The sequence below is a fragment of the Mytilus galloprovincialis genome, chromosome 8, assembly GCF_965363235.1.
Source record: "Mytilus galloprovincialis chromosome 8, xbMytGall1.hap1.1, whole genome shotgun sequence".
NCBI classification, from domain to species: domain Eukaryota; kingdom Metazoa; phylum Mollusca; class Bivalvia; order Mytilida; family Mytilidae; genus Mytilus; species Mytilus galloprovincialis.
In genome coordinates, this window is record NC_134845.1 from 68,110,614 (window position 1) to 68,126,593 (window position 15,980).

Below are 15,980 nucleotides of genomic sequence, written 5' to 3' on the forward strand. Positions count from 1 at the left end.
CGGTGATACATTCTGTGGAAACCCATATTTTATATTTAGCATAGGATAATATCATGTTTTACTCTGATTGTTAATGACCTTTTTACACTAAAACTATTGGATGTAAGTTGACATTTTAGTATTACATACAATGTGCATGGTTTCTTTTCATTAGTTGCTGTCAGTAACTGGGAGTGCTCTCAGGTCTGTCTTGCGGTGGATACATTTTTTTCCTGAATACAAGTTTTAGTGGTTTGAGGAAAACTTCGCATATTCGCGGATATTTCATTGCGTGGTTTTGGAAAAGTCTGCATTCATTACTTTATAAAATGTGTTATTCGGTGAACATCTAAATTTGTAATTCACACGAAATCCATGAAAATTGGTATCCAACAAATATATATGAAATCACAGTAAGTGTTAGGGATGAGTGATGGATTAATACCCTGCAATGTTCGGTCTGTGTTTCATTTTGATGTTTTCCTGCTTTATATCGATTTAATAGGTTGAGCGTTGTAGCTCTTTTTCGAGTTTGTTCTTATCTTAGGTTGTGCGAGTAAACTACTGTCGGTGTCATATAGGGTGTATGTAGTTCAGTGGTTCGTGTTGGTATATGTCTTCTGTTCTTGGTTTTTCGTAAATTGATTTGTAATAGATTGGGCCGTTGGTTTTCTTATATTTTTTTTTCAAGATTTAATGTCGGAGCCTTTATATCATGTAGCCGATTATGTGGTATATGATTTTTTTGATGTTGCAGTCTGAACGGTTGCATAAAATTGTTTACATCCACGTCATTTGAAATCGAGTAGATAGTTGTATCATACAAAACCTATTTGCCTTCATACGGGCTAGCATTTCCTTTTTTTTCTCGGTGATATTATTTTCAGATTCATGTTACTATTGATCTTATCAACACAAACATAAATTTATCATAACAGAACTAAACAGTATTACTTTACATCTATGCATACAGTCCAACACTATGTCTATACTTAAACTCAGGCGTTGCACAATATTAAGTTTTTCTCTGTTAACGGCCTGTTTGTATTTAATAAATTTTAATTAAGGATAAAGTATCAGCTTCCGCAAACATGTTTACCCCCTGCAACATTCTGTATGTGCCTTACTTTTAAAATGAATTAAAGTAATATTTTTTTTATCGTATTTATTTAGATTTTTGTTATTCCATGATCTCATATAAAACAGATCCCTTCAGTACAACAAGTTCTGGATTAATTGAAACAATAACCCTAAGAGCCGGATATCGTTCTTGCAATGTATTTACAAACACCCGGTCTACATGATCACCTGCTACAAATACAATGCCGATTTCTAATGCTGGTTGTTTTTCTAAAGTTGTTTCTACCTCTTCCATAATGCATTGTGTAGCATTTTCGTAAAACTTGCGGAAAAACTCTGGACTTATCCTGATTTTATCATTCTGAAATGTAACTGCTTCGCTGAATGTTGTTTGGTTAATTGTATTAGTCAGTGTGTCACCCGTAAATTCTTTGTATGCATCATACCATCCAGGAGGAACTCGAACTGTTACTACTTTATCTGACTGAAAATATCTCATTTTCTTTTCAAAATTATATAGAAGTTCCGAATAGTCCAATGGATGATACTCTCTTAAAAACGTCAAAACGTCCCCTCCAAATAAGCGCGTTAAGAATTTTAAGAACTCGTCTTTTGCGCTTTCATTTGTATTGAAAATTGTCTCAAGAATTTTTGTTTTCGTTTCGTTAACATCTACAACAGTCAAACTCATAGCGACACCTGAAATAAGAAGTACTAATATGAACTAAACTCCTCCCGTGACTACATATTGACTCAAAATAACTAGGTTTCTTTTCAAAATTGTAAAGAAGTTCAAAATTGTCTAATGGGTGATACTCACTTAATGATGCACAATTCGTTTTTTCAGTGTTTAAACAAACGTGAAATTACGCTTATTAACAACCTTTCAAGTACACATATGTGTGTGCAAATGTGCATCATTGATGTTGTCAGGATAACTACTTTAATCGTTTTACAATCAATTTGCAACTACTCTTCATACATGTCATATAAATATTATAAAAGTTATACAGTCTAGGTTTATCAACAAGTTATACAAGTCTTTAAATAGATGTAATTATGTGCAAACAACATAGAAATATAGGTGCAACCCCTGCAATTGAATACAAAATACTTTTTATCAACGCTAAGCAACATAAAGAGATGTTTGTTGAAAAGTGATTAGGAAACATCTTTTGTATACATGGTATATATTTGAAGTCGCAATATTCGAAATGTGAACAAATAATGCTAAGAATAGGATAACATCGTACTGACCTCCTAGATGTACTAATATCGATCTGTAGTTTTTTGGAAGTGGCGATATCTCATATTCACCAAATGTAGATGGGGATCTTGTAAATGTCCGATTATACATTAGTTCGGCTTCGGGTCCTTGTACAAGAGTTAACTGATCATTTTTGATACCAGCCTGTAATATAATCATCATCTTTAAAATTCCATTGGCACGTATTATACAAACTACACGAAATTCAAATTGTTATCCAAACGCCATTCTACACAAATCAGGAATAATATAGAATCATATATTCGGAGTATTTTTAATAAAAGAAAAATCTCAACGAATTTGAACACCAAATAAATATATGAAACACTCTCAACAAGATTTTTAAAATAATATTGATGCACGCATGTCGTATTTTTGTTTAGGTGTATTTCTTTTTCTATGGAATATGTATACCGCCAGATAATAAAAAAAAGATTACCTAACTTATATGTAATTGTTCTCATAAAATTGAGAATGGAAATGGGGAATGTGTCAAAGAGACAACAACCCGACCATAGAAAAAACAACAGCAAAAGGTCACCAACAGGACTTCAATGTAGCCAGAAATTCCCGCACCCGGAGGCGTCCTTCAGCTGGCCCCTAAACAAATATATACTAGTTCAGTGATAATGAACGCCAAACTAATTTCCAAATTGTACACAAGAAACTAAAATTGAAAAAATACAAGACTCACAAAGACAAGAGGCTCCTGACTTGGGACAGGCGCAAAAATGCGGCGAGGTTTGACATGTTTATGAAATCTCAACCCTCCCCTATACCTTTAGCCAATGTAGAAAAGTAAACGCATAACAATACGCACACTTAAAATTCAGTTCAAAAGAAGTCCGAGTCTGATGTCAGAAGATGTAACCAAAGAAAATAAACAAAATGACAATAATACACAAATAACAACAGACTACTAGCAGTTAACTGACATGCCAGCTCCAGACTTCAATTAAACTGATTGAAAGATTATGTCTTCATCATATGAATATCAGGCACAATCCTTCCCATTAGGGGTTTAGTATCATACCATCATAATATATATGAACAGAACATAGCCCGTGTCATCCCAACAACTGGTTTTTGAATAAATGTGTTTAGTTCCGATGCAAAGACCCTATGAGTGAATCAATATTAACGCCAAAATATGCAATCTTTAATGACCTGACAACAGTATCGGAACTATATCCCTTCTTAATAAGTCTATTGAAAGGTTTTATTAGTTTCTGAGGTGAATAATGACATTTTTGTGCTTTATAAAGAATATTTCCATAAAAAATTGGATGTAAAATACCTGAACGTATAAGATGTCTGCATGTTGAGCTATATTTATGAATGATGTACTTATACCGATGATAAAATTTAGTAAATGTTTTGACTAGTTTGTGATATCGAAAACCCTGGTGTAATAATTTTTATAGTAATACATAAATTTCTCTCGTTAAAATCTGAAACATTGTTACATACACGAGCGAATCGTACAAGTTGAGATATATAAACACCGTAAGATGGTGACAAGGGAAGTCACCATCTAAAAATGGTCAATTAACTATAGGAAATGTTAAAATATCTCATTTATCATAAATTGTAGTATTGAGCTTTTCGTTGGTGATATAGATATCAAGATCGAGGAAAGGGCAGTGGTCATTGTTAATATTAGCTTTATTTAAAGTAAGTTCAACAGGATTTCTTTAGTATACATACTGAAGTCGTCATTATTCAGAGCCAAAATATCATCCAAATATCTAAAAGTATTATCAAACTTGTTTATCAGATGTTTTTTCGATGGGTCTTTGCTAATTTTGTCATAAATTGTCACATTTTTTTTTTAAATTTAAGAAATTTGTATGGGAAAAAGTAAAATCACAAAAATACTGAACTTAGAGGAAAATCAATTTCGGAAAGTCCATAATCATATGGCAAAAGCAAAAAACAAAACGCATCAAAAACGAATGGACAAGAACTGTCATATTCCTAACTTGGTACAGGCAGTTTCAAATGTAAAAAATGGTGGATTAAACCTGGTTTTATAGCGCTAACCCTCTCACTTTGTTGACAGTCTCATCAATTTCCGTTACATTTACATTGATGCGTTAACTAAACAGACACGATAAATAATATAGTCAGAATATGGGGCTCGTTAAAAGTTGCTCTTTGATGTGAGTCTAGATTCCGTGTTGCAGACCGTACATTGACCTGTAATGGTTTACTTTTATAAATTGGGACTTATATGGAATGTTGTCTCATTGGCACTCATACTATATCTTCCTATATAGATTGAACATAGTCTAGAATACCAGCGGTAAGGAATACTAATATTTATGTCGTAGTAGTTAAATCTATGAATCATTCCACAACATCAACTTCAAGATGAAAGAGCTTTTTGTAATTTCAAAGACTCAATACATCCAATAATTACCTTTATAGCAGCGGTGTTCATAAGTTGCAGCTGTGAGGGTTCCAATTTCCCTGGTGTTGTTAACATCCATTGTATATCATTGTCGTTATACCCCAATTGATGTCTTGATAATTCATTCCTCAGTTCGTCTTTCATTTGACTAATAAAGCTGGATATTACATCGACCGCTTTCATTGTAACTTTATTTTGGCAGAAATCTTTTATCTTGAAATCTTCAACAGCTTTGCCCTTCACAGAGAGAGAAAATATCAATGGAGCAACTAAAAATTGAAAGGAGTTGATACTGTAACTACCGCTGGTTATGAGTATGTGTTGATGCCATCAATGTTTTTCCTTCAAATAAACCTACATTTCTTAGTTATATATAAAGCATAGCAAGAGTCATCGATAGTTATGTCTCCATGTAAGATAGACACGGCTTTGTAAGTATCACATGATTCCAACGCCAATTGAATAGAGTAAAAAAAACTATGAGTACATTCTGAGTTGACTTACTAGAATGACTACCAAAGAAACTGTTTTTTCTAAAGCATACATTCAATAAGCTTTAACTTGTATTTCTATTCACAAACCAATCTGATGTTCAGTGGTTGTCATCTGTTTATGTGGTTCAGAAGTGTTTCTCGTTTCTCGTTTTTTATATGGAATAGATCAATGGTCATGTGGTTTTCCCGTCTGAATGGTTTTACACTAGTAATTTTTTGGGCTCTTTAACTTGCTGTTCGATGTGAGTCTAGGTTCAGTTTTGCAGACCGTACATTGACCTGTAATGGTTTACCTTTATAAACTGTGGCTTGGATGGAGAGTTGTCTTATTGGCACGCAGACCATATCTTCCTATATCGATATACTTATTTACCTTCAGATTGTTAAACTCAACCATGAAGTTTTTGAAAAAGAACCATTTTCCAGCATCTGGTTCACCTTGAATTCTGCTGACATGTTCCTCTGCTTCGTAACCTATACTATGGATAGATTTGTTAGGTCGGAATAAAATCGCCGTGGATGTTTTGAAATTAACTCCCCTTTTGTCTTTTGCTTCCCAGTTCGGGCAATATAGACCTACGCCCTCTAACGCATACTTTTCACCCAAACAAAAGACATATCCTGAATGGGAGTATCCAATTTCAATGGCAACAATAACTTCTCTCTTTAATTGTTTTGTCTGCAAAGAAGGTCCATCAACGATAAAAAAAAACATATACAAAAGCCTGTACGATTTTCCGTCTTATTTATTGGTTTTAACGTATCTTTATTTCGTAACTGCAGAATATTCCGATAACTGTTTCGCGATATTAAGAGGTTAATGAAACCTTAGATATGTATAAACTGGTTTATATGGCGAATTCCTCATGGCAATACATGTAGCTTGTTATATGTATTACGGCATCTGTTGATCAAAGGAAGGCACACATAAGTGTACTTGCGAAAATCAGCTATTTTCAATTTATGTTTATGATTTAATGTATAGGCGTTCAAAGTGATATTATTGTTGTATTAATATACATTTTTTAGTGTTTGAAATGAAACTAGTAAACACACTATTCAGAAAAATATATTATGAAAACATTGGAATAAGTCCAAATACACATGTTCAAATTACTTTGCATACGTTAGGTCCAGCTATATCTCGTCTGTCTTTCATGAAAGTAAGATTTTCCGAAAGGGTTAAGCGATAGGTGTTATCCACTTGCTGAGCTGTCGGGAATTGTTAATGGTCAACATGTTCGAAGATACATGTATATAGATGTACATCATATATTAAGGTAGCACAAATCTGACTAATTAAATGTCATGCTCAACACTTGTTGATAATCTCATCTACTACATTCGAAGAGCAACGTAAGGACAACGCTTTGTACTCTGTGTATGTCTCTATTAACAACTTACCTTCAGACTGCTTGCTTTTCCAGGACGATGTCCACTTGTATATACCACTGACGGTTTTGGTGCATTATTTAATGAGGTGCGGTCTTGCTGTTGCTTCTGCAAAGACTGATTAAGAAAAAGTTATAATTTGATTAAAGATGTATATTCTATGTATTGAGTAATTAAATCACCTTTTAGCATTAGCATGATTAACATCGACGAAGTAATTGAATGTTTCATGTACCATAACATTACTTTTCAACTTTTTGAGAGAGAGAAAACATCAATGAGAGAGAGAATTACATAATGAAATTGAATTTACGATAAATTAATGTGAAATAAAATTCTTGAAGACTATATACCTGTAAAGTGCCTGTCGTTTGATGGTGGGTTTGATTTGTAACTTTCACCGGCTGTCTTGATTCCTTTTTTAATTGTGCGTTGTCTTTTTGCTGCTGTTCATGGTGCTTTAAGATGAAATAAGCAAACTTACGTGACAATCAAAATGAATGTACCAAAATATCATTAAAACCATCAATATAATGTATATATGCTCTAAGAAACCTGCTGTACATCATGGCGTATCAAAGTGTTTATCGTTAGGTAAATAAACGTTTATGACAATATGACAATTCGTACCTTGTCGAAATATTCTGTAAATCAAATCAAAACATTTCTAAATCTGCCAGAGTAATGGATACATTCATTTTTAATTATAAACAGAGTGCACCCTTAATTAAAACAAAAGTATTCCACCTGATTCAAATGACTTTGTTTTTATTCGTAAATTGGAAAAGCAAGTCGAAACAATATACCACCATCACATGACTTTTGATAAGATTATTCAGTAGAGATTGACTTCCATAAATATTTATCCTAATTAGAATTGTCAAACATAGTATATGGAAAACTTGACAATCGATTTCAATATTTATTGTATTTATTATCAATATTTTAAATTCTTTTTTTTTTTTATCTCTTTAACTTTGTAATACGATTTCAGCGGCTAGACAATATATGGTTTCGGTGGAGTAGAAATTGGAAAAGACAAACACATTCCCCATTTCCATTCTCAATTTTAATTGATTGCTGACTGGTATATTTACACATAGCAGAACAATTACATAAACTTATTTTTGAATACTCACGTCTGGTATCACAGTTGTATTTGCGTCATTGGTTTTTTTCTGAAAATTTTAATCAAATCAATCATTTTGAATATTCAAAAACATTTTTTCAACATTATTGAAATTAACAGAGATTGCATAATGCTTTGAAATACTTTTTTAAGATGTTACTCACTTAATATATATTTCTGATTCTTCAATTTAAAACAAAGCGATTCAGTATTCATATAAAGGAAAGGATGTCATCTGCATATACTGACCGTGTCACCACTATAACTCAACAATGTACCACTGGAAATCGTTTATATGTTTTAATTGGTTGACACAAAAAGGAAGATTAACAAATATTTAACCAAGCATCTTCAGATAGACATTATACTAGAAAAAAAAGTACAGAAAAAGCAATAAAACTCATCTTATATACATCAATTTAAATTGTGTACATTATAAAGCATTTCGTCTTCCGACCGTGTAATACCATCATGGGTAGTCATGGTCGTTAAAACCTATCTTTTTCGTCATTTCGTCTACAAAAGCCCCATCAGTGACGCTCAAATAAAAAAAAGTTTAAATGATTTTCTGAGTTGAAAAGCATTGAAGGCCTAGAATTCCGTTTGTTTCAGTTGATACTCTTGGCTTCTCTGAGTTCCAGTTATTATAATCAAAAAGTAGTTAATGCCTTACTGAATTTGAAGTTCCCATTTTGAAGTAATGCTTCAATTCCTTTTGCTCATGGATTATTTATCACAATGATTGTTTTCATTTTTTTTTCCTACAAATAAAAAAAAAAATCACAATCATTAGATATCCTGCTAAAAGGGAAGTTGTCCATCTGATGAGTTAAGCCTTTTTCAACTGATTTTTATAGTTCGTTCTTATGTTGTACTGTTATACCACTGTCCTAGGTTATGGGGTATCCCGCTACCATGTTTAACCCCGCCACATTATTTAAGTATGTTCCAAGTCAGGAACCTGTAATTCAGTGGTCGTCGTTTGTTTAAGTGTTACATATTTGTTTTTCGTTCATTTTTTTTTTATATAAATAAGGCCGTTAGTTTTCTCGTTTGAATTGTTTTACATTGTCTTATCGAGGCATTTATAGCTGACTATGCGGTATGGGCTTTGCTCATTGTCGGTGACCTTTAGTTGTTAATGTCTGTGTCATTTTGGTATCTTGTGGACATTTGTCTCATTGGCAATCATACCACATCTTCTTTTTTTATATGAATATTGAATTTCATAATAAAACGCATCTAAATTTACACATATGTGACCAGCCACGACATATCCAGGCTTATGGAGGTAGGACGTCATTGTGAGAAAAACGCCGTTAACTATATGTGAATAGCCATTTCCAGTCTTAGGAGGGTACATTGTCTAAAATTTGATTTTTGTATATTTATCTAGAATATTCCGAAACAAAACTCTCTGTCATGTTATTATGACATATTTGTTGTAATAGCAACGAAACGAGACATTTCGAATACCGGTATGAAAATGAGACTGTTCTATGAAGACTTTTACTTATCGAAGGCACTAATTTATAAAACACAAAATTATTGTACTATTGGCTCTTAGTGATGTTTAATAGCGTTTTTGAATAAAATTTCAAAGACTTAAATTTACTGCAATGTAAACAATTCTTATCTCTATTTTAGAACATGTAATTTAAACTTGTTGAAATAAAAGTAGTTTAAAATTTGTCAAAGTAAGCTTTAAGAATTCCTTTTTTTAATTTAGATTTATTATGCATGTCTCTAAACATAGTATGCGACGCGTAACAGTTTATAAGTAAGTGTTCTCATATATTAATTTGATACGGTGCATTTATTATAAATATATTTCAGACTTCATTTATGAAAGAAAATATATACAGCAGAGCATTATTTGTTTGTTTGTAGCTCTATTTTAGAACATGTAATTTAAACTTGTTGAAATAAAATTAGTTTAAAATTTGTCAAAGTAAGCTTTAAGAATTCTTTTTTTTTTTAATTTAAATTTATTATGCAAAAGATGTCTCTATACATAGTATGCGACGCGTAACAGTTTATAAGTAGGTGTTTTCTTATATGCATTTGATACGGTACATGTATTATGGATATATTTCAGACTTCATTTATGAAAGGAAATCTATAGAGCAGAAATTTGATTTTTTTTTGTATCAGTTTAAAATGTAGATTCAAATATTTTTCACTTCAAACGTTAAAGTAAAACTTCTTAAAAACTTATGTATGATGTATATTTCGGCGTCCGCAAAAGAGAAGCAAAGGAAAGTGTTTATCTCTTCTTCACAAATACGTATTTCATTGAATCTCGATATTTATCATGTTTATAATTTTTCTAACAATGACGTTCTACCTCCATAAGCCTGCAAATGTCATGGCGGGTCACATATTTGTTTATTACTTGTCTTCGTTTATATTGAAAACTGAAAAAAATAAAAGACAAAACAGTAAGACAGGTTTTCCAACACGATTTGTGAATGCGTAGAATAAGATATAATTTCTCCCATTTTGTCTTTGATTTAAAAAAAAACTATTGCACATGAAATATAAAGTTAGTATAACTAATCAAAACGTTCACATATCGAAAATTATTTTACTAGTGAATACATAACACTAATAATTAAGTTATGCGCTTCGTTCAATTGTGAATTAATGTGTTGTTCAGTCATTCGAGAATTTGTTTTTGTATTTCAAATCTTCGATTAGCTATTCTATAAATTGATTAGGGACTTTAACATTTTAAATTTTCCTCGGAGTTCAGTATTTTTGTCATTTTACTTTCATACAAAATATGGTAGTACACATAACTTTAATTTTAGGATAGTGATTTCTCTGAGAAAAACGTCATGTTTTGAAGTTTAGATGGCACCATGTGGAAAAAACCTTTAAAGGATAGAAGTTCAATAGAAAGTGCAACGATACTGTTGATAAATTGGAACGGTGGTTACAAACTAAGGATCAAATTAATTGGAAAAATACTCTATCAGAGTTAATATAATGGAAGGCTGATTCTCTACCTTGCAACATACGAGTATAGAAGTGACTCGGGATGTCATCTGTCATAGCAAAAGAAAGAAAGAAAAGGGAATCAGTGTGCATTAGTTAGACTATTCCTCTTGTGGCATATAAACATAGAGCTCCTTAATTATTTAATCATTATGTTGATTGTTTGTAAAAATACCGAGCGTTCGAGATGCTTGAAATTAATTTATAATAGAGCTTTAACACAACACATTTTTAATTTTTACTTTCAGTTTCAAACATAAAAATAACCTATACCGAGATATAAACCGGATTTTTATAAACCACACCGAGAGCACATACACAATTGTCATTGTCGATTTTCTTATCATTTGAAAAAAAAAATGTTTTCAAATGTAAATTAAATTACACATCCTTTTTAAAAGACGATAGAAATAAGTTTGTTACTACATTGTTCACATAATACATGTATACTTACCTCGCTATATAATCCTATCTTCTTTCATTTCAATTTGTGATTTTTTAATATACGTCACATATTAGCGATTTATATACTCCTGAACATAATAGAATTATTCGTTATCCATACATATCATGAAATATTTAACGTACATAACATTTAACAGTTACACCTGTATATTTGTTTAGTTGATTTGAACTTCATTTAAATTTCAGCTTTTCAAAAAGCCAACTAGACTAGAATGTTAATCGATTTTTCCACTGTATTGTGATTTAAAAATATGATTTGTAACAATTAAAAAACTTTACAACGTAATTACACGCATGGTTTGGAGAACAAACACATGTTAGCAAAAGCAGATTCAATCTTGTGCTGTAAAAATCATTACTTATTTATACAATAAATCTTTTATTATATATCCACATAATATACACGACAAGCTTAGCACTTTTAATCTTCTTTTAAGACGCTAGCAATTTAATTTGTCAAAGGATGCATGTCAGCAATTTCATTTGTCAAAAAACACATGACAGCAATTTAATTTGGCAAAGGATAAAATAAAATGTCAAACAACAATAGAAGAAGGACTTGCAGTCAAAATGTGTATGAAAGACAGTATTATACGATATAGCCATAAGAAAATAGAAAGACAAAAAACACGTTTGTCACTCTTAATTATATTATACATTGTATATACCTGTCAATCGATTTTCTGCCTGTGGACTTTTGTTTTCATCAAGCTCAACAGCTAGCGCTGGCATCATATTATTTCTATAAAAAATAAAAGCTGTTCATGAAAGATAAAAGTTGGACAAAACAGTAAGTTTTATATTTTACACAAAAAAACACAAAGCTTCGCCATGATACTTTGGGTCCAAATCCGGTGATTGTTTACTTTCGTAATTACGTCATACACACTCATTTCTGTTTAATATCCCGAGAAGGGGAAAACAAATCTTTTCGGTATATATTGACACATTTATAAAATATCAATAAAATTTCTGGAAATCGAAATCTATTCATATTAAAGATTTTATAAATAAATCTGAAGCGAAAGTAAAAAGAATGATCGTCCTTTTTTTTCTTTCCCTTGACATGTTTCACATTATGTTTATCTTTGAAATGAAACAAATTGTAAGTGGAAAAATATCGTCAATCCATTAATTATCCAAATCAAATACAATAAATTATTATCAAAGGTACCAAGATTATAATACACCAGAAGCGCGTGTCGTCTAAATAAGACTCATCAGTGACGCTCAGATCAAAATAGCTATCAAGCCAAACACGTTAAATGTTGAACAAATATTTGATTTTCTTTAACAGTTCATCAGCAAGAAAGGATAATATCTGCAGAAAGATAATTTTTTTTAAGACTTACTAAGATGTAAATAACAGACAACTGCAAGGATAGAATTTTGGTCTTACTTGTAGATGTGATCATATATCTCGTCACAGCACAGTCTCTCATCACAACAAACAGAGAGACAAAAAATGCCAAACGAACATTCAAACTCATAAGTCGAAAGAAAAAACTGACAACGCCAATGCAAAAAAAAGTACTAACAGACAAAAAACAGTAAACTAATCACCAATTGTAAAACTAAAAACTAGATATATGCAGGAAGGATATGGCGATCATCTGTGACACGGATATACCCTTACAGTCAGCAAACTCGTGATGAGTTCAACTTCACCACTTGGACATTTTTTTCAATATATTCCTTGTGAACACCAACACTCTTTCAAGAAAATCGTGATAGCAAAAAAAAAACATTGATTCTGTGTTGAATAGTACTCAGACACCAGCCGATCATCTTTTGCTTGGAGTAAGCATGGATTAAGTCTTCAAAATATTACAACATCCTGTAAATGACGATATCAACAATGTAATTGCATAATTACTTCGTGAACTATTGATCTATTGAACAGGTCAATATAACCTTCTGTTGAGATTTTTTGCAGTAACAATCCCACTAGAAGTAAATGGCGATAAGATTTTGACTGAGTTTAAAAAAACATCAACTGCCGAGTAAGGCATGAATACAAAACACAGTGTTGCTGTGGAATTTGTAACATGTCGTCGACCTGATTGACAGAAAAGAGATTATGTATATCAGCAGTGTGTGCTAAAGTAACGTCATGGTACCCAAAGTATACCTACATGTAATATCCGATTTGTAAAATTTAATGAACAAAAAAAAAGAATGGAAATGGAGATTGTGTCAAAGAGACAACAACCCGACTAACGACATATTTGAAAACCATAAATACATGGAATATGCTGATGCATATAACAATAAAACTTAGTTTGATTTAATTAACCTGTTACAAAAATAATATTAATTTCGATAAAACGATATTCTAAAGCATCGATTAGCTTACCTGGATCGTCTCCAAACAAAAAATCTCTGTAAAAATGAGATTATCCTATCCCGAACAGCTCGAAAAAAAGTGTTCTACAGAAACAACCAAACTTAAGAACTAAATCTTTATATCAATGGACAAGTTTAGTAAAGGTCTTTTACGTAAGTTCTGGTAACAAAATCACTGACTTCTAAAAATCAACCAGTAAAAAATATAAAGGTTATCATTAATATCCAAAATGTAACAATAAACACACATCATGCACATAGCACACAGCGAGCGAGTTGAAATATATTAACATCGTAAGGTTGTGCCAAAGATTAATCGCCAACAAAAACAAGAAAAATAACAATAGGAAACACAATTCGTCCACCGTTTAAGAAAACGAAATATCTTTATCTAGAATATGACAATTTTTACCGTTTTAATTATTTTTTTGTTTTAGCAAATTCCTTTAGATCAATTTCGGCAGTATAGTTAGATAATTCTTCATATTTTCCAAAACATTTAGTCATCAGAATGACAGTAAGTGTTGTTAAATTTTCAATTAAATGCAGTTTAGATGCATCTTTACCTTGTTTATTATCACTGCATTTTACATAAAACTTAAACTTTTTGAATTTCAACCAAAGATGAAGAACTGGAACTTCAATCACTGTATTTGATACCTAAACTACATACGTGTCCTTACAAACAATTGAATATGGCTGAGTCTTCCAAGTGCACCACGAAACCTCTTTCTTAATTATCAACATTTTTTTTTATCAGAAATCAAAGCCGGGGTTCAAACCTTTTGTGAAACTGCCTTTTCTAGAGGTGTGAATCAGATGTGTGGATACCAAAAAAATCAAAAGATCTTTTAGAGTACCTACGATCTAAGAATATGTCATCTTGCAATTGTATTAAAACATTTGACTTTGCTACACTTTACACAAGTATTCCTATTTCAAACAAAAAGACAAATTGAAAGAGTTGGTATTGCTTAGTCTCATAATAAAAGAATGGCGAACGAAGATACAAGTAGCTTGTGTTGGGGAGGGATAAAATCCTATTTTGTACAGAATTACTCTGATTCAAACAAACAATTCTCTAAAACTGGTATTATCAAGATGCTTGATTTCTTGATTGACAACATGTTTGTTACGTTTAAAGAACGTGTTTTTCAACAGACTGTCGGCATCCCATTTTTTTTAAACTTGAAAAATCAGCCTCTTTTTTTGGATGAAATATAATAAATATATGTATAATATTATTGAAACATAGTTTATGATAACATTGGCATTGAAACGAACAAAAAATGTTTGAAAAAAAAAATGATTTATATAACTACAATTTTAATAACAAAATGAAGTGTTTTTTGTACAAAAAAGTGCATTTTACAACTTTTACTGTAGTCGAACTTTACAGTGTCAGACATTTCAAAATTAATGTTCAGATGACTGTTAACATCATGGTTGTTCGTTATACGCCAAAGAATTAGTACTTTGTGCGCAGCCTCCATTCAAACAGATAACCGCATCTTAACGTCTTCTGATTCCTGCCATAAATCGACTAATTTGTTGTTAAGGTAGCAGCAACCATTTCTAATGAAGGGCATTGTTTATTTCATGATGGGTTTGAACTGAGGTGTCCTTTCGCGCACTTTCCGCCCAATAGTGTCCTAAATATGCTCGATATGGTTCAAATCCGGGCTACGATCGGGCCAAGGAAGATGAACCAAATTCCATTTGAACATAAGATCTTCCTCCACGATGCTAACTTTGGCGAGCTCTGTACTACGTGTGATACGGAAAACTGTATGTCTGTTCGTTAGCAAAGGTCTCCGAAATGGTCTTGTCGCACGATAACCAGTAGCGATGAGTCGATCTCGAACAGTTCTTGTTAAAAGGCTCCTGTATGGCCACCACTCTCTTTTTAGGTTTATCTTGTATGCAATGGGTTTCCTTCAGACCAACCTTCATAATGCTTGATTTTCCCTAGCAAATGGTATAGGGGGTCTTCATTATCTTGGAAGGTCTTTAACAGCGTTCATTGCCTGATTTTTATTCTCAAAACGACTTATAGTGGAATGGTGATGACCAACAATACGTGCAGTTGTTACAGCGACATCCCTGCTTCTCTTGTGCTGATAATCTGCCATCTTGCTGCAATTAAGAGTTTTCAAGGACCCATTACAAGGTGTCAATCACATAACTTTTACATGAATGTGTCCATAGTACACGGATGCCCCACTCGCACTATCATTTTCATGTCCTAAGTCAGGAATCTGATGTACAGTTGTTGTCGTTTGTTTATGTAATATATACGTGTTTCTCGTTTCTCGTTTTGTTTATATAGATTAGACCGTTGGTTTTCCCGTTTGAATGGTTTTACACTAGTAATTTTGGGGCCCTTTATAGCTTGTTGTTCGGTGTGAGCCAAGG

The 15,980-nt window shown here is 32.1% G+C and overlaps 1 protein-coding gene across 1 annotated transcript; it reads right to left on the bottom strand.

Moving 5' to 3' along the window:
• Nucleotides 1-1,129: 1,129 nt before the first annotated feature.
• LOC143042424 (heat shock 70 kDa protein 12A-like) lies at nt 1,130-8,553 on the bottom strand. The gene is made up of 8 exons (XM_076214708.1): nt 8,428-8,553; nt 7,765-7,803; nt 6,979-7,083; nt 6,638-6,742; nt 5,607-5,912; nt 4,749-4,976; nt 2,317-2,470; nt 1,130-1,758 (listed from the first exon to the last, which is right to left on the bottom strand). Exons 1-8 carry the CDS (start codon nt 8,443-8,445, stop codon nt 1,160-1,162), a joined length of 1,554 nt encoding a protein of 517 aa, XP_076070823.1. The 5' UTR covers nt 8,446-8,553; the 3' UTR covers nt 1,130-1,159.
• Nucleotides 8,554-15,980: the final 7,427 nt, after the last annotated feature.